Here is a 27253-nt window from a genome sequence, read left to right as displayed (position 1 = left end):
ATTATATTCAACTGTTATGTTCTTGTATGTGTGGGAGGAGAAATAAGCATTTTATGATGTTGCAAATCCTAAACACAACACAGCATAAATGTGCATAGATCTACCTGTAGTTTTCCAAATAAATGTGTCAATAGAGTTATCTATAACAGGGTTGTCTAGTGCAACCCCAGCCACACACACACACACACCCTGGCCTGGAAATGCAGGGGATCTCAACTAAAGCACCCATGACAAGCGGCCAATCTCTGAATGAGGAATGAGAGACCACAGAAGTCTTAGGGGTGGGACCATAGCTGTCAACCTTTTCCTTTTTTGCGTGAAATTCCCTTATTCCAGCGCCGTTTCCCGCTGCTATCTCGGATTGTTAGATATCCCGTAGACTGTCCCCGGGACAGGTGAGGCTGCTGATCCCTTATTTTTGTGGCTGCTGATCCCTTATTTTCAAATCTGAAAGTTGACAACTATGGGTGGGACTAGGGACTTTATTCTTCTCAGCCGAAGTCGCTGGGATGAGTTTTTTTCACAGATCTGTTCCCAACAGCCTACTTACTGAGGATTCATCCCAATTGCTTGAGTAGAGCTTATACTGAAGGGACATCTCCACCCCCATCGTTCTGCCCGGACACTGAGGTCCTCCTCTGAGGGCCTTCTGGCGGTTCCCTCACTGCAAGCAGCGAAGTTACAGGGAACCAGGCAGAGGGCCTTCTCGGTAATGGTGCCTGCCCTGTTGAATGCCCTCCCATCAAATGTCAAGGAAATAAACAACTATCTGACTTATAGAAGACAGCTGAAGGCAGCCCTGTTTAGGGAAGTTTTTTTATGTTTGATATTTTATCGTGTTTTTAATATTCTGTTGGGAGCTGCTCAGAGTGGCTGGGGAAACCCAGCCAAATAGGCAGAGTATAAATATATTATTATTATTATTATTATTATTATTATTATTATTCAATGTCAGCTGCGTGCTGAATGTAGAACATGACTGTGCTACAAGCTGGTGAGAGGTGAACTGGCCCTTGAGTGCTATCCTGATTAATTATTATTTATTTATTTAATAGTCTCAATGGTGACATTAAGAGTTGAACATTAGCTAAATACTTGTGTCTTTTACTAGTTTCAGAATGTGTAAAGGTAGAAGAGGAAAGGCACTGAACACTAGAGGGCCTAACTAGTGGTATTTTTCTAGAAAAAGAGGTGCCAGAACTCACCATGAACACTTCCTTCATTCCCTTAGAATGACCATGGCACCCACCTGAGAGGTGCTACATTCAGCTGGTAAAAGCACTGGACACAACCAAATTTCAGTGAATGCAGGGATTATTCAACACTACTCAAAAACATGATTTTTTGAAACACTTTATTTCGGGAAGGAGCCTCTCGTGACACAAAAGGAAACAAGCATTTGTTTAAAAAACCCCACAAAAGACCCCCAAGTAGAAAACATGTTAGGTTTTCAATACCCAATTATACCCGTTGACTCACATTTAACTTTGTACTTATTCTCCATACATATTTTTTCTTGGCTACAGGACACACAATGTTTCGTGTTTTTACTAAAGCGTTCCTTGGCTGTAGTGATCCACAAACTGTGCTAGAGTCACCGTGTGAGTAGAGTGGAGCTATTCAACACTGATACATTATTGACTAATCATCACAAATATAAACCAATAACCGGTTTTTATAAACCTCAACAACTTTATAAGCCAGTGTAGTGCTGTTGAATGTAGGAAACTGTATGTTTACTCTTCAAGCAGGTTTAGGATTGCAGCCTTAATCACTTGAAGAAAAATGAATTTAAGGTAGCTGAGGTGCCCATTCATTTAAGTGCAGAAGATTTAAAACAAACCAGTAGTACAGAAATGAAAGAGGTGAGTGTATCTTACTTTAGAATAAAGTGTCTTTCACGCTCTTCTCACCCACCAGCTACTCTACAGCATGCAAGACAAATGAAGAGGCATCACAAACATTGCTAAGGGAAAACATTTCACATGTGGCATATTTGGCAGAGATGTTGCTTTTGGTCAGATCTCGGAGTAAGATACGGCTTGTGGTTTTTATCATTTTTTGTGACACAAACCAAGGAGAAGTGGAAATAAGGCCATTTTACTGCTCTCTAGGGAATTATGTTGTCAATTCAAATTATAAGCATAATAATTCATGAAAAGGTACTTCAAGCAGAGGTGCTCCATATGAATTCAGTGACAGTTGTGTCACTGTAAACTGCTCCAGACTTATCTGTTAAACTTGCAGTACAATGTTACATGTGCTCACTCAGAAGTAAGATCCACTGAATTCAGTGGTCCTTACTGCCAGGTAATTTTGTACAGGACTGCAGAGTTAAGCAATCAGACAATAGTAAAGGTTAGGTCGCCACGGACGACTCTGGGGTTGCGGCACTCATTTCTGGGCTATTATTATGATTCTTACATTGCAATCCTTTACATGCCTGAACATCCTATACATGTACTGAACTGAAAAGGACTTTCAGGTAAGGGAGCCAACAGGATTACAGCCTAAGCAGTTATTCAAAAGTAAATGCCGGTGGGGTTCGTTCCATAGTAACTGTGGTGAGAATTGCAGCTTAATAAGGAAAACATATTAGCAAAATTAAATATAAGCTAAACCGTTTAATAATTAGTAACTCTAGTGTCCTCCTTAAAAAAAGTTCTGAATGAAATAATCCTCCATTAAATACTGGCAATTTTGCTTTCCATTGGAGGGGACCCCCCACATATTTTTCTAAACAGTATAAAAGCAAAAGTATGTTTCTGTTTGTCCTACTCCCTGAAGCAGGAACCAAAGAATATACAAATACCACAACAGAGGATTTACAAATAACATGTCAGTAGTAAATTGATTTAACAGGTGATAGTTATCTCATTGATGAAAGAATTTTGAAAATTACGTTGTCACTGCAGAATTAAAAATGGGTCAAATTTATCTCCTTTCTAATTCATCTGTCTCATATAGCAGTCACTGAGGACTGCAATGAAAGGACTGCTAGTCTTGTGGTTCCATGGTTGCAGAAACCAAAACTATGTACGAACTTTCCCTCAATAACAAAGGAAATAGGGGAAATGAAACAGCTGGTGGGATAACCCCCAAATGGTGTTATTTTGGGGTAGGGAGATAGCAACTGTTCAGCTGAAGACAAGTGATGAGTTCATATCCTATTACCTTCTGGAGAAAAAAAATGCTGATTTCCCAAAAGTTATGGAGTTGGGATGTTGCCTGTGACAGGTTAGAGCAGAGGTAGGCAACCTGGAGAATGTATGTTACACCATCACTGACCACTGGCCATGCTGGCAGGGGCTTATGGGAACTGGAGTCCAGCCACATCTGAAGGGCTGGAGGTCTCACATCCATGCATTAAAGAACAATGCAGCTGTTACGCTTTAAAAAAAAATTGACAACACCTTTGTTGCCATCCTAGCTGTTGTGATTGCCAACTCCACCCTGTGTTTTCTGTGAGAGAATCATCCACAGCTCTGCTTTCAAATTCCCTCTGCAGTTCTGTTATCTGCACACCTCTTTTGCTGTGTGGAAATGCTTGAAGCAGAATTGTTTGTATTTTAGTGAAGGAGTGGCCAGACACCACAATGCAAAAGGAAATGGGACTTTCCTTCTGCTTCAGTTGGAGGCTGAAAGGACAACTTCCAATGCAGCCTTGTCAGCCGATCATCGGAATGGGAAGGTGTTGACACACAATTTTAGCATGCCTTCTTGCATCTCCTGCCCTCATGGATGACAGAGAAGATGCAATGGCAGAATATGGCTCAAGACACAGCGTGATTCCTACCACAGATTGAAAACAAAGATGTAGAAAAGATGCTCATTCTATACTCAAAAACTGCCTAGACAGAAACACCCATCTACTGGCTTGGGGTAATTATTTCTCCCTGAGAAAGAGACCGTCTTGAGCCTTTTCTGTGAGCTGAGATCTTAATCCCCATTCCTTCCACCTCAATTTAAAAAATGATGTATCATTTCAGCTGAACACTTGCCAGGCAGGGCAGTCTCCTTAAAACTTTTTCAACTCTTTGTTTTCATTTTAAAACAATGCATAGGTTTGAATCTGCCATTTTCTATACCATGTTCTGCTGTATAGCTTCAATCTTTAAAATTCTGGCTTACTGACATCTGCTAAAATCTGACCATTCTAGAACAGCTGGAACTCGATCCTAAAATTACAGTATATAAATATGCATGTCAACCCATTTCTTAATGTAAACCTTGAATTATATAAAGGATAAATTTTGTCAACCCTGTAACAGAAGTTGCTGAGCTGCGTTTGCAAAAAGGCAAGCCATAAAAATGAAATGTAGGCTGTGTGGAATATAAAAAAAATATTTTAACTTTGCTGCTGGTATTTATCTTAATACTCCATTTATATTACTCTACGAACCAGCTTTGTCATATTTAATATTGCTTTAAATATTATCCAAGAGCCTTGCTACTCTTGCAACCCATATTGCTTCCCACTGTAGGATAACTCCATCTGTAGATGGTTTAGTTTGCATTGTGGAAAGAGGCTAGAATGAAGAAGCATGTGGTCAAGTTAATTTCCTGCTGTCACACGCCTTTCCCTTTTCCAGTTTACATAGTCAGCAGTGAGAAGCTTATCCTGGACCAAACCAATATGAGCTGTATGTAGGGAACAAATAAGCCAGCATGAACCCTGAAAAAATAGGCTGGATCTTTTCCCCTGCCAAATTTATGTTTTATATGCAAGGATTTGGTTTTTCAGGTTTGTTCAGAACATACAAAACTCTTATCTACAGCCTGAAGGAAAAGCTTTACTATTCTATCTTGCTGATCAACTAGCTGTAACAATTCTCAGTCACATGAAGAACAAGGAGTTCATGCCCCACTTGTTTTTATGTTTTGCTACAGCAAAGACGAGACCAGTAACATGACTGTGGCTGCTGAATTATGAAGCTGAAAGGCGGCTCTGGATACTAAGCTTAACAGGTTATTTTTCCAACATACCAGGTTGAAAATTTAACTTTATAAAGTATTTGGTAAATGCCCTTATGTCTACCTGCACCTTATTTATATTAAATACTGCTTCAATCTGCTACATTTATTCACTTATATAAAAAAGGCCAAAAAAAGGGAAAATAGTTTTCTTTAAAAAAGTTACAAGTTCATCATATAAAAATGCCAAATAAAGCAAGGGACCCACAATACTAAACCTGATATACAAATGTGTATTGGTTCTATGAAAATAATTGCCCCAATCACATAATATAAATGATAGAAAAAAGGTCCAAGATTTGCTTTCAAATACATACAACTAAAAATAAACCCTCTTCGACGATCTTGAAATTTCTTGGTCATACAAAAAAAAAGATCGACAGAATTGCCAGCGTATAAAATATTGCTGGAGACAGTCTTATCGTTGGTCACTGTTCGTGAAACATATACTGCAGCTCAAGAGTTCAATGGTGAGCGCCATATTTTGAAGACCAGTCAATTCGTCCATGGACTGGTTGAACTGGAGGTGGGTGGGGCAGCAGACCTGGTGTGCTTTTCATAGGTATGTTAAATGACGGCCTCCCTATATGAGGTCTGACAGACTTCAGAGAAGTGTATTCTACAAAGGAAAAAGAGAGGAAGTGTGAAAGGAGAGAATGGATCAGGCGTTAAATTCAGATACAGAATCTGGTGACTTTGACCAAAGGATCCTAAGAGAATTTCAAATCAGAGGGGTGATTCAGAGCTCCTGTGCTCCCTTGCTCTGAGAAGTTAGGAGGCTGTCCAGAGTAGTGTGAGGGATGCGGGGAATCAGGAAAAAATTGTGATTGCAGAAGGCTCCACTTGACCCTTCCATTAACGGAAAGCTTTTCTGGATCCAAACCATTGTCACCAATTCTGAATCTGAATGAATACAATGGTACGATGGTTTACGAACTTAATCCATTCCGGAAGTCCGTTCTTAAACCAAAGCGTTCTTAAACCAAGGCGTGCTTTCCCATAGCAGCGGGGCACTCAATTTACAAATGGAACACACTCAACAGGAAGCGAAACATGTTCTGCTTCCAAGGCAAAGTTCACAAACCAAAACACCTACTTCTGGGTTTGCAGCGTTCTTAATCCAAGTTGTTCATAAACTAAGCTGTTCTTAAACCAAGGTACCACTGTACACCAATATGATAAGCAGAACTAGTCTTTTTTTAAAAAAATTATATACTTTAACTAGCACGCAGAATCCAATCCACAACTTTCTATGCAGATGCCAGGAGAGGAGCCAGGAAAAACTATCTTGGTTGAATGCTTCTGAAGAAGTCAACTAAGATACCGTAAGACCTGCTCTCTCACTTCACATATGAAAAATGAAACAGGACAAAGAGTTGCCTCACTGGAATAAGAAGTTACGGTGTTTTTGAGCTACTGCTCTAGGTTCTGTCAAGGGCCAAAGAAAGGAGTATATTTTGGTTTTTTTTTACTGAAGTGGCTTATTTTCTGCTACCACTAGTTGTGGGTAGGAACACATAGCTTTGAGATGCTCTCAATTCCCTGATTACATTGTTGAATCCTAAAGTTTAACCAAGTACTGTCTGTGCTAGAGGTAGCCAACATGGTGCCCTCTAGATTTTATTGGACTTCAGCTCCCATCTGCCCTAACCAGCATCGTCAATTATCAGGGATGATGGCAGTTATAGTCCAACATTGTTGCCATCACAAGGTCTAGAAATATGCTTGCCTGGGGAAATAATAATAATACTAATGAAGCCAAAATCCTTAGGACACTGAATTCTTGTGTGAGAGGTATACAACTGCAGAACAAACAGGGTCTGTAGTCCTAGAGAAAATTCAGTCTGCTGGTATTCGGACAAACAGTGGCTCTTTTGTATCAGCCATTTCAACTACTGAAAAAAGATTAGATTTGCAATATTAGCAACTACAGGCCCTGTCCCTCGGTTGCCATGGAACTTCCCCTTCATCTGATCTCTTCTGCAGCTTCCTGTATATTCTCAAAATTGGCTCCAGAGTGTTGGAGGACTTTCTGGAGCAGATTTTTTTTTTGCGGGGGGGGGGGGGGGAGCAGGAAGAGAAGAGGAAGGGGAAGTCCCAGTGTGTGAGTACAACTCCGTGTATCTGCCTGGGTACTGCAAAACAAAACATGGGAAGCATCCCAGAAAGCATGCCTATCTTTCTGGCGTTACTCTTCAATCCACAGTGGGAAAGCTGGTTCAACAATTGCTGCTCTTGGGCTTTGTATGCACATTTCAATGTCGGGTGTGCATGCAGCCATGGTCATACGAACAAGATAAAGGCTGAAGCCCAGGCAGGTGCGGACTGCAGATAGTCACGGATGAAGCGCCCTCATTTTGCAGTGCAGTGGCATTTTTGCTGTGCTCCCCAGCACCATTTTCAGAAACAGAAAGAGCTTACGAGATGGGTCTGAAGACGATGCATCAATAATCGGCGCTAACTGAACCCTCTGGCCAGCAGAGCCAACTTCTTTCTTCAGAAATGAAGGGATGTAAGCACCCCTTAACCCACTCGCTCCTGTGTTGCCTGAAAGAAAATCGGAGAGCAGAGGACATAATTCAGAGGTCAATGCAGTAGACCAGTACAAAATTTCACAATGAACCACAAACAACCTTTATTTTTTCCTTTAAAAATTTAATCCAGTTATTTTCCTTAAATATGTATAACGCAGTCAATGATCCAGCCAATGCTTAATCCAGTTATTGTCTTAAAGTCCCACCCCATGTGATAGCTTCCTTTTCTGTGATAAGATGGTACTGTCACCAGAAAGAGTTGAAACTGCACCAGCACTGCGCCACACTTCCACTTGTCTTGTGCATAGAGTCCAAGCTGCTTTCTGCTTGACCCACACTTTCTAGGCACAGGTCCCAGCAGTTTCCATCTTGCCCCGCTCCAGGGAAAACCTACTGCTTAGTGGTAAATCGGAGCAAATGTCAATCCAGAGAAAACCTGGATTGCCATTTGCTCTCACTGAGCACTAAAGAGCAGGGGAAAGCAGTGGGAAGTGTCGATGAGCCCTGAGTGTCTGAATCGATCCTTCAGAGACTTTTATCTTTGGGGGGAAATGTGATATTTTATGTATATAATGTCATGATCTTCAGTGTAAAACCAGCAGGAATTTACTTTGATCTATGCAGAAGTATTAGGGAAGAAATGCCACTCAACTCAGCGGGACTTACTTCCAAGTAAATGTGCATGGATCAAAGCTGTGAATAAACTTAGGATCATAGCCACTTTACCCTGTTTTGTCTGTCTTATGCAGTAAATACCCAGCAGCCAAGAATGTCAATACATCAAACACTGGATTACTATCACAAAGTGCAGTCAGCAAACACGTCAAAGTAGGTAGAACTAAAAAAGAAGAAGACAATTTTTCTTTTCCTTACTGGAGTTCAGCCTGGTGATCCCTCCTGCCACCACCGATGTCTTTCCAGGTAAATTAGAACTGGGCCATGGATTGGACGGGATGGAATCTTTGCTTGAACTGGAGACTAAATTATTTCTTGTGCTTATTCCTAGAATAAGAAGTAAGACGCTGTAAAAATGCAGCAGGAATACATTTATTTATATACATATCTCGCTCGTCAGTTGCCCATTGATGACAAGCGCTTTGGGGTTGTATTATACCTTGCTTTTGTATGTTAATTTCATAGATATTCCACACAATTAGGTTAAACATGCCTAAATGTGAAGGGCATTAGATTGTGGTTGCTGTCCACGTAGAATGTAAGTTGAGCATGTTCTAGTGAGAGACCATAAAAGAAACAGCTGCAATACGTGATGGGTTTGGATATGGGAAACTCGGAGACAAACCTATGCTAGGCAATGAAACTCAGTATATGGCCTTGAGCAATTCACTAAGCCACAGTTCAGCTTACTTCACAGGACTGTTTGAAGCTAAAACACAAATAAAACGCGCTCTGAGCAACTTGCAGGAAGGATGGTATACAAATGTAACATTATTTTACAACCAATCATAAACTGAAGACAATTTGATCAACACCTAATCAACAGTCAGTAATAAAATAGTTTCCCAAACATTTTTTGTTGTTGTTGCTAAATATAAAGTTTGCAAAAATGCATTTTGTAGCAAATTTAAGGGAAATGGCTTAATGAAAACAAAACATATCTACTGGGAAGTAAATCCCACTGAAGTCCCTATGAGTGTGGTTAGGATTGTAGCTAACAAGCAGGAGGACGTCTGGGACTAGAGGTTACTCACTCACGTCAAAAGCGAGTTATCATATTTTACGAAGCGTCATAGTAAATATTTATTTTTACTAACCAGGTAAATACCTAGAATGTTTCAAGTAATGTTGTTTGGCTGCAGAAACTTGCAACGTTGGTGTGTCCTGCCGAAGATAGGAAGGCGCGCTGTTCCCAGTTCCTAAGCAAGCTGACGGCTTGAGATCCAGGATACTTTCAAATCTGAAACCAAAATCAACCAGCCATGTTTCTACTGCAGGATACAGCAGTATGTATGATACAGCAGTATAGAAATCCTTTTATGGAAAAATAAAGAAAAATAAGGCCAGTAACTTGCCTACAAAGAGCTTCATCACTCTGCCCTTTGTTTTTAAGCTCCTTTCTGGCAAGTGAAGAGTTAACACCCCCATCTTCCAGGTCTTCCCAATCCTCAGAGTCTTTTAGTGTCCCGGGAATGTGTACCCATCTACGACGGTTCTTTGGCTTAAGTTCCCCATTTGTCTTCTCTGTCCCAATGTCTGCTTTCTGACATTGCGGGAGGAAAATAAGAAAACAGAAGAAAAGCATGTGAAGATCAGAACTGCGGTATGAGCAAAATAAATATTGGAAGTGCTTCCAATGGGCAGAGAATGGGCCTTTGGCAACAGGGCTGTGATTTTACTGCCAAAATCAGGTCCCACTGGCCACCACTCATTTTCATTTTCTCTTCTACGGTTTCTGCCAAATAAATAAATCCCCACTACAGTCATACCTTGGAAGTCGAACGGAATCTGTTCTGGAAGTCCATTCAACTTCCAAAACATTCGGAAATCAAAGCGTGGCTTCTGATTTCCTGCAGCCAATTGAAAGCCATGGAAGCCCATGGCTTACTGCCTCACCATGGGCAGGAGAGAAGTAACTGCCTGCTCAGAGCAAGGTGTAGCATGTATCTTGAGAAGTTGGGTCTGCACGCGTCATCCAAATGGGGAGCCCTCCGATTTCACTTAATGGTTGTGCCATACTTCCTCCCCAAGAAGATCATGTATAACCATCAGTACCCAGATGTTCAAATGAGTAGAAGTTTGGATCCTTCCTAACAGGCATATTTCAATAAACATTCCCCATGTATCAGTGGAGCCAAGGTCTGCCCCGCCTGCCTGCTCTGCACTAAGGAACTCTTGATTTCCAATTCACTGGAGACCAAGTCAAGAGTTCCCAAGAATAGATGGGAGAGGCTGCGGCATTCATGCAACATTATGTAGCCTCTGTGTTGAGAGCAACTGTGGAAAGATCAGCTCAACACGAACAAGCTCCTAGCATCCAGAAACAAAAAAGAAAAGTAGAAATCTGTTTTTGCATTTGCACTTAAAATCACACAGCCAATCCTATTTAAAATACAAGAGTGAGATAACGTCCACATTTTAGAAAGGCAGACATCTCATCCAAGACTGTGTCTTACCTGCTGAGGAATCTTATTGTGAATTTCTGGCAAAGCCACCTGGCTAGGCTTGTCTTCTTTTAAATGCTCACTCACGGTGGTGTCTGTTTTGTAGGGGTATATCAGGGAGTGGGAGGGCTGGTTCTGCTGGAATGGTCTGAAGGAAAGGCGAACTTGTGCTTTAGGAGGAGGCTGTGCTGGTGGAATGGGTTTCATGTGGACTTGTGCTTTATCAGGAAGGTCTCTCTGTTGCTTTCCCAGCTCCTGAGTAGAGCGAGAGGTGCCCAGTAACTGGCCAACCTGGAAGTAAGGATATCGAAGAGCCTAAAAGTCAAGAGAGAAAAAATTTAAACGAGGGGAGTCAAGCAAGCAGAAACAGGCAGTTTCTCAGTCCCAATATCTAGGGCTCTGTGCATGCCACAATACCACCTAAGGGCAAGGAAGACCCAAAATATGATAGCACATGCAAAATTCAACTTTCTAGTAGTTGCTGCTTTCATTTTTTTATAAAAGTAGGTTTCTTAGGGCTACAAATATATGCCTGTTGAAATCTCAGAAGGGAAACGGGTTGGTCTTCCATGTTCTGCAATCCTCCTTCTCCCCCTCCACAACAAAACCAGATTTATGCAAAAATGAAAAGCAACTCATCCATGCCACAAACAATTTTGCAGTTTGCATAATGTGTTTAATCTGCACAATTTACAAATTATAGGCAAAATCTGGAATGTCTGGGTGCAAAATTTTAATTTTTTTAAAAAAATTATGGTGTTGTGCACACAGTCTGTATGCCCAGAGACTTCTCTCTGGCATAACTCATATTGGGCTACCTTTTTACCATGGCATTTGACACCTGAGAAATGTTTTTTCAGGATGCACACTACTCCAGTGACCGCAATTTATTTTTAACAGTTTTTTAAATTGCTGTAACCTGCCCTGGGAACTTATGGTGAAGGACAGGTAAGAAATCATAAACATAATAGACAACATCTCACTTTATTAGGGCCCTTTGATTAAACCAATTAGTAGTGCATGTTAATCAATTAGTGCCAGGCAGCCTTTATTCTCAAAGTATGAGTTTTGTTCTCACTGGTTTATTTTCACTGAAAACGAATAAAGGATCAGATAAAGCTGTCCGCCCTGCTGCAGTTTTTAAGAGGTGCTGATGTGAACACAAATCCAATTCCATGTGCTCCTTTTCTGAATAGCAAGGATGGGAATGCATAGAAGAAACAAAGCGAGGTATAGAGTTAGAAACTGCAATAAGAAATAGAGAAAAGCAGAGCTGTGTCAGCAATGGGTGAAGAGACTTGAGACTTCCCTGAATCAGAAAAATATTCCACTGAGTTGGGACTGGAGGTGGGAAATAGTGGTCAGAACCAACAGCCTGCAACACATGTTTTGAACCCACTCCTCCTTGTAACCTTTGAAAGTTCCTCTGTTCCTCTAAGTGAGCTGTCAGCAAGGCAGAGAGTTGTAAAGACATATTCATGAAAGAAGACCAAACCTGGCTTGCCGTTGGCCGCTTTTTGGGGTCCCACTGCAACATGTCTCTCATGAGCTGTATTGACTCGCTGCTTGCGTTAGGGATGAGGGTCTTCAGGTTGTTTGGGACGCACTGAGGCCAGCGGAAATTCATGGTGCCGGCAAGCTGGTAGCCTTCGGGCCAGTCATTCTGAAAAGGACGGAAGCATGCCTGGTCAGGAAATGAATACCCGTGTAGCTGGTGCAGCCTTGCTCAAGATGCCACCCTCATGCCCTCATAAGCAACGTTTCCAACATTGCATTAAGGTCTGGCTGACTAATGAACTGATTCTGGGATAATTGAAGCAAGCGGATCAGCTCACACATTTGAAGGGGCAGGTAAGAGGCTGAAGTGACCCCAGAGAATCAAGAGCACATGAGAAGACCAGGGAGTCCTAACTCATGACTAGAAAGCTGGAGGGTGAAGTGAAGGCAATGACAGGGTAGAGTAAGCCAGTCCTAGGTTAGCTGATCACCGCCATATTTTGGCCAGGCCACTCAATAGGTAGACCGTTGTCAGGCATTTTGTTTCTGTTATTCTACTGCATTCATTGTACCTTTATTGTATCTTTCTTTCTCATATCAATATGCACTATATGCACCATTTAAGCAATGTGTGTTCTCTTTCGCAGCATCAAGGCACAGTAATGTCAGCCAGTTCCTGGCACAGAATTCTTATGGACAGCAATGCAACAATAAAGAATGACTCCAAGCATATGCAGAATGCTCTCCTAAAGTTTGAGCGGTCACAGCTTCCTCTCATGCATGCTGAATTCCACTGGAATTAATTCCAAGGCAGCACATTTTTCTTCCCTTTGGTCCCCACCATCCCATACAATGTCTCCTTTCTAGTACAAGTTGCTAATTTCTCTATCGAGATTGTATAAAACTGGAGACATCTTAGCAATCAGCTATCCAGTGTCAATAGCAGAAAAGAAGTCGAGTAGTAGCGGGGAGGGGGAGAACAGAACATATTCAGAGTTATACTCCTTCATGTGCACTGAAGACAGGCTCACAGTTACCTTTTTTGGTGTCCCCAGCACTTGGCAAATCTTGAAAATAGTATCAATTTCGCTAGCTCCTGGGAAGAGCGGCCGGAGTGTGTAAACCTCTGCCATGATACAACCAACAGCCCAGATATCAATGGGAGAACTATAGTTAGTGGATCTCAAAAGCACTTCAGGAGCTCTGTACCTGAAAGCCAAAAGCGAGGGGGAAACACAGCGGGGTTCATTTACAAAATATGCCAAGAACCTTACACCAGACTAGTACATTTGCACTGGACAGCAATTGCAAAAGGTCCCTTTCTCTCTGCCAGCATGGAAACAAGAGCCTCTAAAATGCTTCCCAACCCAACCTCCCTCCCTGAGCATCGCTCAAGGTAAGAAGCTGAAGCAATTTTATTCAAGGGTTGCTTGTCCTGTCTAGGGCTTAGATCTTCCCCAATATATCCTCTGTCTTGCAGGGATAATTAACCCTTGAATTTCTAAACTATAATCAAAGTGGTAAGGTGCTGAGCAATTGTTATTTATTTTATTTGTAAATCACCTAACGTAGGACATTCTCTAGGCCAGAGCTTTCCAAACTGTGTGTTGTGACACACTAGAGTGCTGGCTGCAATGTGTAGGTGTGTCATATATGGGTGGTGCTGTGGTCTAAAACCCCATAGCCTCTTGGGCTTGCCAATCGGAAGGTTGGCAGTTTGAATCCGCACGACGGGCTGAGCTCCCGTTGCTCTGTCCCAGCCCCTGCGAACCTAGCAGTTCGAAAACATACCAGTGCAAGCAGATAAATAGGTATTGCTGTGGTGGGAAAGTAAATGGCGTTTCTGTGCACTCTGGCTTCCAACACAGTGTTCAGTTGTGCCAGAAGCAGTTTAGTCCTGCTGGCCACATGACCTGGAAAGCTGTCTATGGACAAATGCCGGCTCCCTCAGCCTGAAAAGCAAGATGAGCGCCACATCCCATAGTCGCCTTTGGCTAGACTTAACTGTCCAGGGGTCCTTTGCCTACCTTTTACCTTACCCCATGCTCCTCCCAGGGCTGGAAAGGGGTTAGTTTAACCTCCGTCTTGCTAGTATAACTGAATTACTGCTGAGAATTGATGCACGTCTAAAAAATGTGTCACCAACATGAAAACTTACAATCAAGTTTTAAAGCGTCCAAAATTGTTAGAAACCACCACCATCAAAATGTGAGCAATAAAACCAGTAACTTAAAACTTGAAATACCAGCTTCCAGGAGTGTGGGTGAATTTATCAGTAATCCAAATTGGCAGTAACATAAAGCATTGAACTCAAATTCCATTGAATGCCTGGCTAAAGAGGAAAGTCTTAACCTGGCACTGAAAAGTTGTTAGCGTCAGATGGCTCTTAATTATTCCCAAAATCACAATCATAGTGGGAATAGAAGTAATCTTTAACTCCACATACACAGCCATAGTCTACTCAGTGTAGACCCACTGACATTAATGGACCTAAATGAGTAATGTTCATTAATTTCATTTGATCTACTCTGAGCATGAGTAACGTGAACACAGTTTAAGGCATATAAGCTCAAGTGTTTACCATCTTGTGGATACGTAATCTGTGTAGGGAGGTCTGGATCTGATTTCCCGTGCAAGGCCAAAGTCTGCTATCTTCACAAGTTCCGGTCCCATGCAAAGGAGGTTTTCAGGCTTCAAGTCCCTATGGAAAAACCCTGTAGTTGTGAAAACAAACATTAGTCAGTCTGTTCTGCCGCCCACATTTTCATTTCATTGTGCATGTTTGTGTGGTTTGTTACCAGCAGGCTTGTCGACTGACCGGAAAAAAATATCTGGCTTTCCCACTCCTCTTCAAACAGTGGAAGAAAACTGCTGCAAGCAGTAGATGGAAGCTTTTTATGGCATGGCGATAAAGGGTGATAGTCAATGTTAGTCATACACAGAGCAAACTCATTGAAATTGAGAGACTTAAATTAATTGATTTCAGTGGGTCCACTCTGACTTATAGTTGGGGAATCACTCAAATGCTATAATTTGCTCATGTACACAGAGCAAAAGCAGTTAAAGGCATAGAATGTCGGAGCTGGGGTGGGGAAAATAAAGATCTGGAAATGATAATAATCAGTGGTTAATTTTGAGAGAGGGGTGCTACCGCTCAGGTGTGTTTGGATGGTCTGTTTCCTAACCCCAAAATGTGGCAGCTGGCAAAGGTGACTCAGTGTACTCTGCATATGCTATGAGGTTCTTTATTTTATTATTACTTAATCTTCCAGGGCGGATTTCTGGCACAGCAAGCAGAATCTGGGGTCAGGTCCCTGCTCAAAAGGCCTCCTGCTAGAAATTCATTAATAAAGCATTAAAAACTCTTCCATGCCACAGGAAAGGGTCAAACCAAGTGGCACAGTCCAAAAAGAGCTATCAAGGCACACTTGAATTGCTTTACAGTCTAGTTAACACAACAGCAATTAATTAGACAAAGCCATTCTATCAAATCATCCACTTCGTTTTCACTTTATGAAACTGTTTCATGTTTCTGAAACTGCAGTGCATTGGAAGTTACAAGGAATGAGTTTATTCAGGAAATAACAAGCCCTCACTCCGGTTACATAATATCTGACCCCATCTCCTTTCATTGCCGCCATTATAACACTTTATTAAGAGAAGTTGCCAAGAGAGTAAACTGAGCTATTATGAACCACAAAATGTTCTCCTCTAATACTGCTTTATATTTTGAGGTGAAGATCTGACCAGGTAAAATATCTTTTCTTTCTTTAAAAAAAAAAGTGTGAAAGGTAATAATTTCTCTTTCACACTCACTATCATTAAACATGAAGAAAACAACGATAATCACACTTAGCATTACTATTGTGCAAAATTTCAAGACATTTCAAATATATCAGTAAACCATGCAACTGTATTATTACTAACAGTACTAACAGTTGCATTTATCACTATACAAACAAAGGTCTCAAAGCGACTTAACAACACGATGCAATACAAGTTCAGTATTATTATTGCCAGAATTGCACAGAACTACTGTGGTCTGCGTTGGCTTCAGAGACAGCATCTGGCCACACAACTTTCTGTCTTCTTTTGCAGCAAAACAGTCTTGGTAGCTTTTCTTGAACCCTGCAGCTCGTGCCTGGGATGACATCCCATGATCAACCCATAATCCTCTAACAGGGGTAGGAGGTCAGTTTAACAATAGAAGTGTTCATTCAAATAACCAGGCTTTACAGATACATTTTGTGCAGCTCAGTCTTGTTGCATGTTTACCCAAAGACAAGTCCTGTTGACTTGAGTGGGGGCTACACCCCAACAGTAAGGATGTTTCCAGCTGCAGCCTTAATTAGGAATTGCAATAAATGGTATAATTCTACAATAAATATATCTTGTTTAATGAACATTAGCCTTTTTGGAACACACTGGAGAAGAGTGTGTTTTCAAGCCTCACTCATACCACTCTCGACTGGTCATGTTTACCTTCCTGAACGCAAACAAAAAACCTTTAGTGCCTGCTCAAATATTTCTTAAGTATTTGTTAATATCACTTCCTACCATGCCATCAATACAGTCACAGATACTCATCCAATTTGGCCTTTAGTCAGGTCTTACCGTGTTTATGTATGAATGCAAGCCCTTGAAGAATCTGATACATAATATTCCTGACAGTAGATTCGGGAAATAATTTGTTCCTGTAAGGTAAAAGTAGAGGAGGGGGATTTATGTTCACACAGGGGATTTCTTAGCTGTACTTCTTTATTTACTGGAGATACAGTCGAAAGGTAGAATGGATACAGTTATACAAGCAGTAATAAGCATGCTTTTATATATCCCTTATTGGAGGAGGACGTTCTGGGTGCCACAGGATAGCGCACAGAGCAGGAGATCTGCAGGCAGAGGTGTTCTGCCCAAGAAGGAGGCATCCTCATTGCACCCATGGAAAGATCTGTGGTTCTTCCTCCAGCACCACTGCTGCAATGGCAGAGAAGGCAAAAAAGAGCATGCCAGGAGTGGATATGGGTGGGCTCTACTGGATCTAATGGCCTTCCATTCCTCTAACACAGGAGAAAAGTACACCACACCTGGAACTAGCATATTTATTTTCTCTCCTATTGATAGCAATGGGAAGGGATTTTTGTTGCTGTCGTAAATTGCAATGCTGATGGGGAACCGGAAAAGGAAGTGACCCATCATTGCCTTCAGCCTTAATCAGATCTGGCACCTTGTCTGCCTTGGATTTGTACTCGTGTTCCTCCCCCCTTTCGGATTGCTCTGCTCAAAATTCTACTTCACAGCACCAAGAGGCTCTTCGAAGCAGCTTATAAAAGATTCTCACAATAAAACCACTCAAGTCTAGGAGTACCAGAACAAAATTACATGCTATTCATGTGGTGCCAGGATTATTCAGGCAGCGTTTCCTGTCCCCATCCTTGGTCCTTCCGGACATTGTCACTGGATCATGGCCTACGCATCAGCAGTTGCCAGTCAAGGACCTCCAAGACAAGAGAGTGGGAGCTGAGCAATCAGTTCAAAAACCTAAATATCATGCTTATAATGTACTTGATGTGATTTCGCTACCATGAATTACAGTTGCATAATTCTAGTGCTTGGTGAATAGTAGTTCATGGTTTTGGTTAGTTATACTGGATGGGGGGGGGGGATCAACATACCTTTCTTTCATTAACTGATAAAGGTTCTCCTTCATGTATTCAAACACAAAGTACAGATTATCATTTTCTCTGATAACTTCTTTCAGTTTCACCACATTGGCATGGTTGAGTTTCTTCAAGGACTGGGAATGCAAGATAAGACAATTACAGACACTGTTGAAACAGGGCTTTAAGATAAGTGACAATGAACGCTTGTCCCAGAAACATAAATTGAGATACTGCTAAATTTAAGCGCCTGGCTGTTAAAAAGTACTCAGACTCTTAGAGTCAGTTATGACCAATGTTCCTCTGGCCTTGTAAAGATGAATGCTGATAGTGGGCACATTGGCACAATCCGTTCTTCAGCCGAGAGGCACTCCAGCTCCCTGGAGGAATGTGCAATGCTGCCCAAGACAGCATCTGACCATGGACTTTCAACCACAGCTCTACCCGAAGCTGAAGGAATCCAGCGCAAATTTCAGATTAACGCACCTTAACTTCTCGAAGATTCATACATTCTTCCCAGGAGTAGAATTTTCTCTTCATCCTGTGAAGCACAAAGTAAGGAAGTCAGTATCACAATCTGATACTACTCATGTACTAGGTCCATGAAGGAATAAATGGAAGCTCACAATACTCAGAGCTGTGCTTCTTTTATGGCTGGGATCCAACAATCACCCTAGTTCTGCATGCCCAACAAGGTCTTTGGGCTTGTGCTTATTGAACGCTGCCACTGTCACATGGAAACACATTTACAATACTAAGAGGATTTTTAAAGCACATATGGTGGTGGTGGGAGAAAAAAAATATCCCACTGTGCACAGGTCTAAAGGCTAGCTCTTTGGCACTCCACCCATATGGAGCACACGTATTTTTTTTGTTTGTTTTATTAATTAATCTGTATTTTTCCTCCTTTTGGCTTTAAAGAGGTTTAAAAGTCAGCATGCAAACCTCTGATAAGATTATTGAGGCATAGCTCCTTGCCACTCATGACTTGCAGAATGAGAACATGGTATTCTTCTTTGCATGTGATTTAGGTCAGTTTGCTGCATTTTTTAAAAAACACACAACCCTATTTCTTAAAGTTTATTGTTGTCGATTCCCCCCCCCCCCCAAATAAGCATTGTTTTATACCGCAATTTATATTGAGGTTTTCAGCGTAAGGGGATATCTTGAGTCTTGGCTGTTTTATCTTCAGGGTAAAGGGTTTGATCTGATGATCCTGTCCATTCCACATTCTGAAGATCTGGAGATTTTGTCTAAAGTGTTTGTGTTTTCCTATATGATACTTCAGTTCTATAACATGTATTCAAATATACTGTACCATCTCCTCAGCATTGCCCACCACCAAATGCAAGCTATTGGGTAAATTCATTTAATACAAGCACAATGTTCTCCTTATCCACAGATTTCCACTTTTAGCTGGAAAATAAGCCAAACACCCTTTAGCACAGAGTCTGGGAACCTGTGCCCCCCTCAATGTGGTTGGACTCCAGCATGATCAATGGTAAGGGATGGTGGTAATTCATCAACATCTTGAGGGTCACAGGTTTCCCACTGCTGCTCAATCAAAATGAGACTTGAAGGAACAACATCTTATTCAAACAACCCTGTGAAATGATGATCAGGCAATCCTTATGGTGATGTAAGTGCCACATACTCCCAAATCCATAAATATAACTGGGTCAGTGGCTCCTTCTCTCCCCCTAGCACAAGAAAAAATATGGAATATTCTCTTTTTCTCAATGAAGGTAAAAAAATCAGAACCTCTCTCTCTCTCTCTCTCTCTCTAGTAGAAAAATGCCAGAGAAATTGCTGATTTGTGCTGAAACAAGGCATTCTGGCAGCAGTTCAAAAAATATTTCAAAGCAAACCTCAACCTAAACTACAGCTACTAAACATATTCTAACTATATGATGCCTTCTACTAGTTCATGTGCAGTTGTTGACAATCTTCTACCCTAAAACAAACCAAAAAATAGCTGGATTGTGGCTAACATTATATTTGGAACACGCCTGCAGTTCTAGTCATCTCTGCCCATCAAAACATGCATAGAGCCAGGACATTTTTAAAAAAGTACTTGTGATCCAACTAAAGCTGAGGATCAGGAAATTAAATAACATTTGGGCAAAGAGTATGTGGCAAAACACTGAAACTAGCTCAATGTGAAGACAAAGCTTCCTGCTTGCACAGTGCATTAATCTGCAGTGCATGAATTGTGGATGAATTTGATGCCAACCTTTCCAATACAAATGCATTGCTGCTATTTTTCTCCAGGCTATTAATCTGTTATTGCGGTTCTGAACAAGTACCGGTACATTGTGAAATACTGCAAGCTGTACATAAACAATACATGCACAGACAACACATCCACATTGACATGGGAGTCAAAATCCCATCACAAGCCATCTGGTCAGCTGGACAGATGTGATTGTAACATACTGGTTGGTTACAGCCATGGCTTTCTATATTCTGTGCTAAATAAACTTGCACCTAGGCAACCAAATTCTGCACTGAAAAGCTGAATGTGGATAATTGAACATATTTTGCACAAAAGATTCTGTAAAATTATCTTTTCCCATAATTTATTTCGTTGCAGTGAGATAAGAAGCTATTAAGGGTAGAGTAACTCTATCACAAAATTCCAGTAACTTCAAAGATTTCAATAGGCATGACCTAGCCACAAAAGGCTAGAAAGCAGAGATTCTCAAGAAGCTGCAGTTTAACTCAATACCAAGTCCTACAGGTCTGCTGAAGAGCAACAAACACAGATCCCTGGTTGTGGCCTATCAAACATGCTGATATTCGTACCACATCACACTGCTTCGGACTCCCCCATCCAATGGATCAGGCCCAGTTTCAAAGCCAGCAAAGTTGGATTCCACAATCTTCAAAGACGTTGTCAACTTGTAGTCACCTACTATTTAAGCTGCACGGTGTCTGCAAAGAGTTAATGTTGAAGTTGTACAAGAACAACATACATGAGCCTCTTACCTCTTAATGGCGATCAGCTCCCCTGATTCAATACTTCTTCCCAGGAGAACAGAACCGTAAGTCCCATCTCCCAGCTGTTTAATAGTTGTATATCTATTCATGATGGAGGTCCTCCAGAATGCAAACTCATTTCAGTCCCTGGGATGCCGTTTTCCACAGCTGCATTTCCTCTCAGAGTGAAGTTTTTCCAGTGGCAGCACAAACACAAAGCATCTGGAACAGTGTGAATGTTGTCCGGGCTCATATTTTCAAGGACTGGCTTTGCGTCTGTAAAAATACAGGGAAATGCTAACCATTTTCCAAGCCCAAAATGTCTGGATATTCCCATTTCCCTGCAATGTGGCTCATAATCATTATCTGTGTTTTTCTTCGTCTGCCTGAAGACAGGGGATCAAATGAGGGTGTGGTGTGCTCTACTGATAAGATGGCCCACATGAACTACTTAATGCAATTTATACTAGCACCAGAAACTGACAAAATTATAGGCACAAAAATATGAACTGGAAGAATGAATCCAAGAAAAAGTTTGTTAATGACAAAGACATAGTCCTGTCAATTCTGATAAAATCATGCACTTTAATTTATAATAATTTCTTATCGTCAAAATCATATTTAGATGGATAGACCAGACAGAGGCAAGACATAAATGGACAATGTTATCCCAGCATCTGATTCCAGAAGGTTTAGGATTATCAACAAGACCAGCTGCCCCTGTCTCAGATTTAGAAGAGAGATGAAAAAGAGACTCATTATTCCCTCTTGTCTACCATCTGTCAATCATTTTCTTTATGATTAGGTCAGCTTACTTACAGGAAGGCTAAATATCATCTTATCATATTCAAATGATACCTCCATAGTTTTCGTTTTGTTTTTTAAACCCAGTGCCGGGGGGGGGGGGAGCACTTGGAAAATTCACGCACCACAGTGCTTGTTTTCCTGTAGCCACAAGGAACCCTATGTCACCCTTCATTATTAAAAGATTAGCAATGGGTCGCTGACTCAGAGCACAGTAGATTTTTTTCTCAAACGTTTCGTAAGATGTTAATAAATTTTCAACATATTTATTTAGTTGCCACAATGAATATATTTTATTGAAGACAAACCTTAATCATGGGTCAAAGATCACAAGCAAATAAATCTTTTAATATATATATTTTTAAGCCTAGTATTTTTGTTCCCTGCCCTTCATCTTTAAGGAGGAAGCTCTTTTAAAAAAAAAAACCCCGCATTGTCATTTTTCTTTGGAAAGGAGCTTATGTTATGAAACAGTGTGTTCAAAATGGTTGTTAATAGAGCTATCACTCACTGCTTTTTAATTCTGCTTTAGTTGATGAAACTGTGGAGCGTGGCCATTCGTTATGTGATGCTTGTGCCTAATTGTGTGATATGCCAAATTCATGGCCAGAGGCTACAGACTGACTCTCTGCACAGTTGGAACCATCAGCGGGAAGGAGGTAGGGAAGGGGTTTAAAGTGTTTGGTGCGTGGTAAGTGACCATCTGATTCTATGTACAGAGAACAAAAGTAATTCATAACCTCCCTATGCTATCCAGGCGGGAATTCTTTTGGTCTAGCAATGCACACCTGGAGTTCTGCCACACACATGGATTCTCCAGCCTATAATAGAAGGCCACACTACATATATATCACTTTGCACACACATAGGACTCTAGGTAAGGTACATAGTTATCCCCTGGTCTTAATTATTCTTAATTTTCCAAGAAAGCTTTTGTCATTTTAACATAATGAATGCTGCTTCAGAAATGTCAAATAGCATCTTGGCAAATGGAAATTAATCGTGTTAATGTCTAATAGCACTCATTTTGAAAGCTGTAATGGAGACATTTTAGTATTTTAATTCTAACCCCACCCTGCAGCAAGAGCTGAGCATCAAGGTAGCAAGCAAAAGCCAAGTCAGTGGTAAGGATACAAAAGGAACGTTTCTTGTTTGGTGTATAATGTGAAAACATATAGGACTCAATCCCTGGTCCTAGGTTTATTGATTTTCATGAAAATAAGACCTATTGTTTAAATGAGGCTCCTGAGTCTAAGTGCTCAAAACGAGTGTAAAATTTCTGCAGGTTTCAATGGGATCTCAGCCAAACCATTCTGAAGTTAACTGGTTTGTAAATCTGAAAGTGAAAATGGCTACATAAGGTAAAAGGCAAAGGACCCCTGGACGGTTAAGCCCAGTCAAAGGCGACTATGGGGTGCAGTGCTCATCTTGCTTTCAGGCCAAAGGAGCCAACGTTTGTCCACAGACAGCTTTCCGGGTCGTGTGGCCAACATGACTAAACTGCTTCTGGTGGAACAGGACACTGTGATGGAAGCCGGAGCACATGGAAGCACAATTTACCTTTCCGTCACGATGGTACCTATTTATCTACTTGCACTGGTATGCTTTCAACTTCCTAGGCTGGCAGAAGCTGGGACAGAGCAACAGGAGTTCATCACCACTGAGCAGATTTGAACCACTGACCATCTGATCGGCAAGCCCAAGAGGCTCAGTGGTTTAGACCCCAGTACCACCCGCATCCCTAGCAGTCTTGCATCCAACAGTTTTGAAACCAGAGGTTCAAAACAGCACAGTTTTGAAAAGTTCAGTCCACCAACATGCATGTCCAATTTTATCCAAACACAGGTGAAAGCCTGCTCCTTCATCTTAGAAACCATTATGCAAACCTTGGCTACAATAACTAAAGGTGTTCAAATGCATAGCGATCTGGTAAACAATCAACTTTCCAAAATATACAGTAGATAACCATGAGAAAGCTGAACTTTGCTGGCAATTCCCACAGTTAAGAGTCATGCAAATGAACAACAACAAAAAAGAGCTCAGTCCCATCACAGACAATATGATTAATTTGCACTGGGGGGAAATCAAGAGAAATGCAGAAGGATACCTCCTGTTTGTTTTCAAGTGACTCCTACCTGAAAACTAAGTACATAAATGAAAGGGACCACAAAGCAAAACACAGTACTCATAATTACAAGATAGACAGACAGATATAGGCAAATAAGATGTTCTAGAGATATTCATTAAAATAATGTTATTTGAGGTTACAGAGTCAGTTTTCCATAGCGAACACAATGAGTTTTGTAGTGGAGAATGAATGGATGACATGGTCACGTTCATGCCCCTTCCCTGTCCCCAAAGGGCCAACAGACACTATCTGCTCAGTAAGGAGGAAGCAGCATGTGAGGGAGGCAGGCAAAGGCAACATTAGCAGCCTGCTCCAACCAGACGGTCTCCTTGTCTTGCTTCTCCTCCCAATTGTACAGTAAATTGTAAACTACCTTAGGTGCCTTGGCGGAAAGGCAGCATATAAATGCAATGAATAAAACAAAAATCTCAGTATTCAAAGCAACAGATAATTGTGAACAGTATATGGGCCATGATAACTCATTACAAACCAAAAAGGCCTTTTCTTGTGTAACCCACCCTCTAGACCTCTCAGAGATCATGCTTGAAATATGCAAGGAAAAAATGCTATTTAAAGGTTTTGAATTGATGCTTTCCCCTACATTACCTAATTAATAGTGAATATGTATTAAACTATGTAAAATTACAACTAAATATAGTATGATTTATGCACTGTAAATAAAGCTTTGTATATTTTATTTGGTTTTTACTAAACTTAGAATATCTTACAGATGCTGCTGCCCAATATATAACTTTGCTGGTGACCTGTATTATTCAAATTATTTTTAAGAAAAAAGTTTTTTTAAAAAAACAAACAGATTTTATTATTATTTAATCTGTTCTTTAAGAGAAAATTAGTGATTACATTATATAGTTGTTGCTTTTAGATCAGTTTTTATTTTTTATCCACCGTTATCATGAAATAAGCATTTGTATTGAAATACTGCCAACAAATCACATTAAAAGGCTACAGTACGAACAAACAAATTAAAAAAAAACTATCAATGTCTCTACATGCTTCCCCACGGTAGATTATAGGCCAAATCAGAATATTCTTGCAAGCGGACAAGTTTTAGGCCTCTTCTTAAGATGTCAAAATAGTAGCAAAAGTCGTCTTTTAACAATTCAAAATGTAAGCAACAAATGAAGTTTCTACTCTTATTTTACTCCTTAATCAGACATGGAGGGATAGCTAAGATCTCAGGAATTTGGACAATAAACAAAAACCTGAGGATTAACCTGATTTTCCGAAGCCCCCAAAGCTGTCATGTCTGTGGGACTGACACACAAAATTTACATCAGTGCTCCAAAGGAAGTCTGTCAGCTTCACATGCACCCTTTAAGGAGAAGCAAGTCCTGCAAATGTTGGAAATAAGGCTTCTGCAAGATTAAAAATTACAGTTGTATAGCCAGTACAAACCCTGCTAGTGGAAGCCGTAGATTCTTCCATCAGAAGGAAACCAGAGCAGAGGCAGACTCATCGCACTCAGATGGGCAAGGGGAAGCTTTCCGCCCACCAAGAGAAAAACATACTGTACACACACAAAAGGAAAACGCGGCCACTGAGCAGGGACAACCAAGAGCTTTCCCTGGTAAAAGCAACTCAGCAGCTCCCCCGTATGGCATTTAGTTAGGCAAGCACAACTTTTGTCCTATTTCCTGGAAAAGCAGCAAGTTCAATGCATGCAAGCCTAAGATGAGCAAAGCTTGGCCCCTGGACATGTTTTCAAACATGCAGCAACAACTGGGAACGCTGAACTTGTCAATGTATCAGCCAACACAGCAGGCTTTGAGGGAACAGTGGTAGGATCCGTCGGCACTGCACAGGAAGGCTTGAGCTTTGATACATATCATTGTAGAAGCTAAGCGCAGCATAAACAGTGTTTGTTTATATATCACTATGCACAACACTGGTGCCATCAATGTGTATGACTTCTTCATAGAGCAAGGAAAGATGATAGGCCCATGCCCCAAAGAATAACCTGAAATTCAACACAGAAGAAGTAATAAAAATGAGGAAGATGAAGAACAAGGGATGAGCAGGTATTCAGTTCAGTCCTGTCTTGTTAGGCAGAGTACTTTAGGCCTAGTATCAGCAAAGGATGAAGGCTGGACAGTGCAATTCTATGCTTACTTGGAACTGAACCCCACTGCATCCAACCAGACATAATTATATTTAGCACTGCAGCCTAAGAGAATTTTTTCTTATTCCCTACCTACAATGTTAAAAGGCCAAGGAAATGGCCACCTACACGATGGGTGGACAATCTAAACCTAACAGCATTGCTTATGAGGATTGCAGGAAGCAAACAGCAGAAAGCGATGGGAAAGGAACTTGAGACGGAAACCGAAAGATGGATGCAAAACTCTTTTGTCAAGAGAGGGAGAAGTTCAGCTTATCAGTCTCTCCATGAATGTAGCCCAAAAGCTAAAAAAGGGAATATATATTTGGGTCTCTCTGTCTCCCCAGATGCTGTATCCAAATTTGTCACCGGCTCCTCATGCAGCCAGCCCGCTTTCCCCTTAGTTGCACCCAGTGCTTTTTTCTGGGGGGACGCAAACAGGGCTGAATTTAGGTTTGATGAGGCCCTAAGCTACTGAAGGTAATGGGGCCCTTTATATGTCCAACTGTCCTTTGTCAACAACCAATTGTCGCTGTTATTTGTGTTGAATATATGCTATATGGTAATTTATGGACCGAATAGGTCCATACACAACACAAAACACTTTTGCTGTATGTAGGTTTTATTTCATTTGTTTTTTATCTTCTATTTTGGAAATGTACATCCTGTTTTCCTTTTCCTTTAAATTTTTTTGGGGCCCCCAAGAGGATGGGGCCCTTAGCTATAGCTTGTTTAGCTTATACGTAAATCCGGCACGGCGCCTTAAACATTTGGTGAATCCAAATTTGGCCTCATTGAGGGGCAGTATTTCAACATGAGTAGGAAAATGAGTGTACCCCTAAACATTTTTTTGGGGGGGGAAGCACTGGTTGCACCTCTATACAAAACGGGAGTAGCTCGGGTGGTGGGAAAGCAATGGGAGATGGGCAAACACTTGTCGCTTAGGCTGCCTTCCTTTCGCCACTTACCAGGCAAGGAAGTGCTACCGAGGCCCGTGGGATTTGCTTGTGGGAAACCATGCTTAGGTCACGCACGTTACTCAGTTTAAGGGGAGAGCCAAAGGCCTGAAACCACACAAAGTCCAGATGGTTGGTTTGGTTTACAACTTGACACCCCCCAACAGCCCCGTGCGCTTAAACGGCCCTCAGCCGCCGGGAACTACAATCCCCATCGCACACCACGGAGAGACGTTTCTGAAAGCCTCATCCCAGCCAATCACCGTCCAGCAGAATGCTTAAAGAGCGCTTTCGCAGCTCCCGGCATACACTGCGCCGCCTACACTTCCCGGCAGGCAGCACAGAGTAACGGAAGACCAAAACAAACAACAACCGTTAGCGCATTGCCTTCTGGGTACAGTAGGTCCCTCCTCTTCGCCACACCCACCCGCTCTGGTTCTGCGCCCCGAGTGGGAGGAGGGAAAAGGTTTGCGCGCGTGCGCA

General features: G+C 41.4%; 1 protein-coding gene across 3 annotated transcripts; it reads right to left on the bottom strand.

Annotated features, from left to right (window-relative positions):
• Positions 1 to 1337: 1337 nt before the first annotated feature.
• On the bottom strand, positions 1338 to 27081 carry CILK1 (ciliogenesis associated kinase 1). Of its 3 annotated transcripts, none has more exons than XM_028722588.2 (14): positions 26783 to 27081; positions 20770 to 21036; positions 18268 to 18322; positions 17797 to 17918; positions 16739 to 16818; positions 14706 to 14838; positions 13162 to 13333; positions 12123 to 12290; positions 10640 to 10942; positions 9539 to 9726; positions 9281 to 9423; positions 8382 to 8510; positions 7396 to 7521; positions 1338 to 5593 (listed from the first exon to the last, which is right to left on the bottom strand). In XM_028722588.2, the coding sequence occupies exons 2-14, from the start codon at positions 20868 to 20870 to the stop codon at positions 5439 to 5441; spliced, it is 1875 nt and encodes a 624-aa protein (XP_028578421.2). In that variant the 5' UTR covers positions 20871 to 21036; positions 26783 to 27081; the 3' UTR covers positions 1338 to 5438. The 3 variants fall into 3 exon arrangements, 2 of the variants coding, with proteins under 2 accessions (XP_028578421.2, XP_028578420.2); XM_028722587.2 differs by lacking the exon at positions 26783 to 27081 and adding an exon at positions 25112 to 26735; XR_013392353.1 differs by lacking the exons at positions 1338 to 5593; positions 26783 to 27081 and adding an exon at positions 25112 to 26740 and having other exon boundaries at positions 9292 to 9423.
• Between the last annotated feature and the right edge of the window lie 172 nt (positions 27082 to 27253).

The sequence above is a fragment of the Podarcis muralis genome, chromosome 3, assembly GCF_964188315.1.
Source record: "Podarcis muralis chromosome 3, rPodMur119.hap1.1, whole genome shotgun sequence".
NCBI classification, from domain to species: Eukaryota; Metazoa; Chordata; class Lepidosauria; order Squamata; family Lacertidae; genus Podarcis; species Podarcis muralis.
The sequence above is the reverse complement of the archived record's forward strand: the minus strand, read 5'-3'. Positions and strand labels throughout refer to the sequence as shown.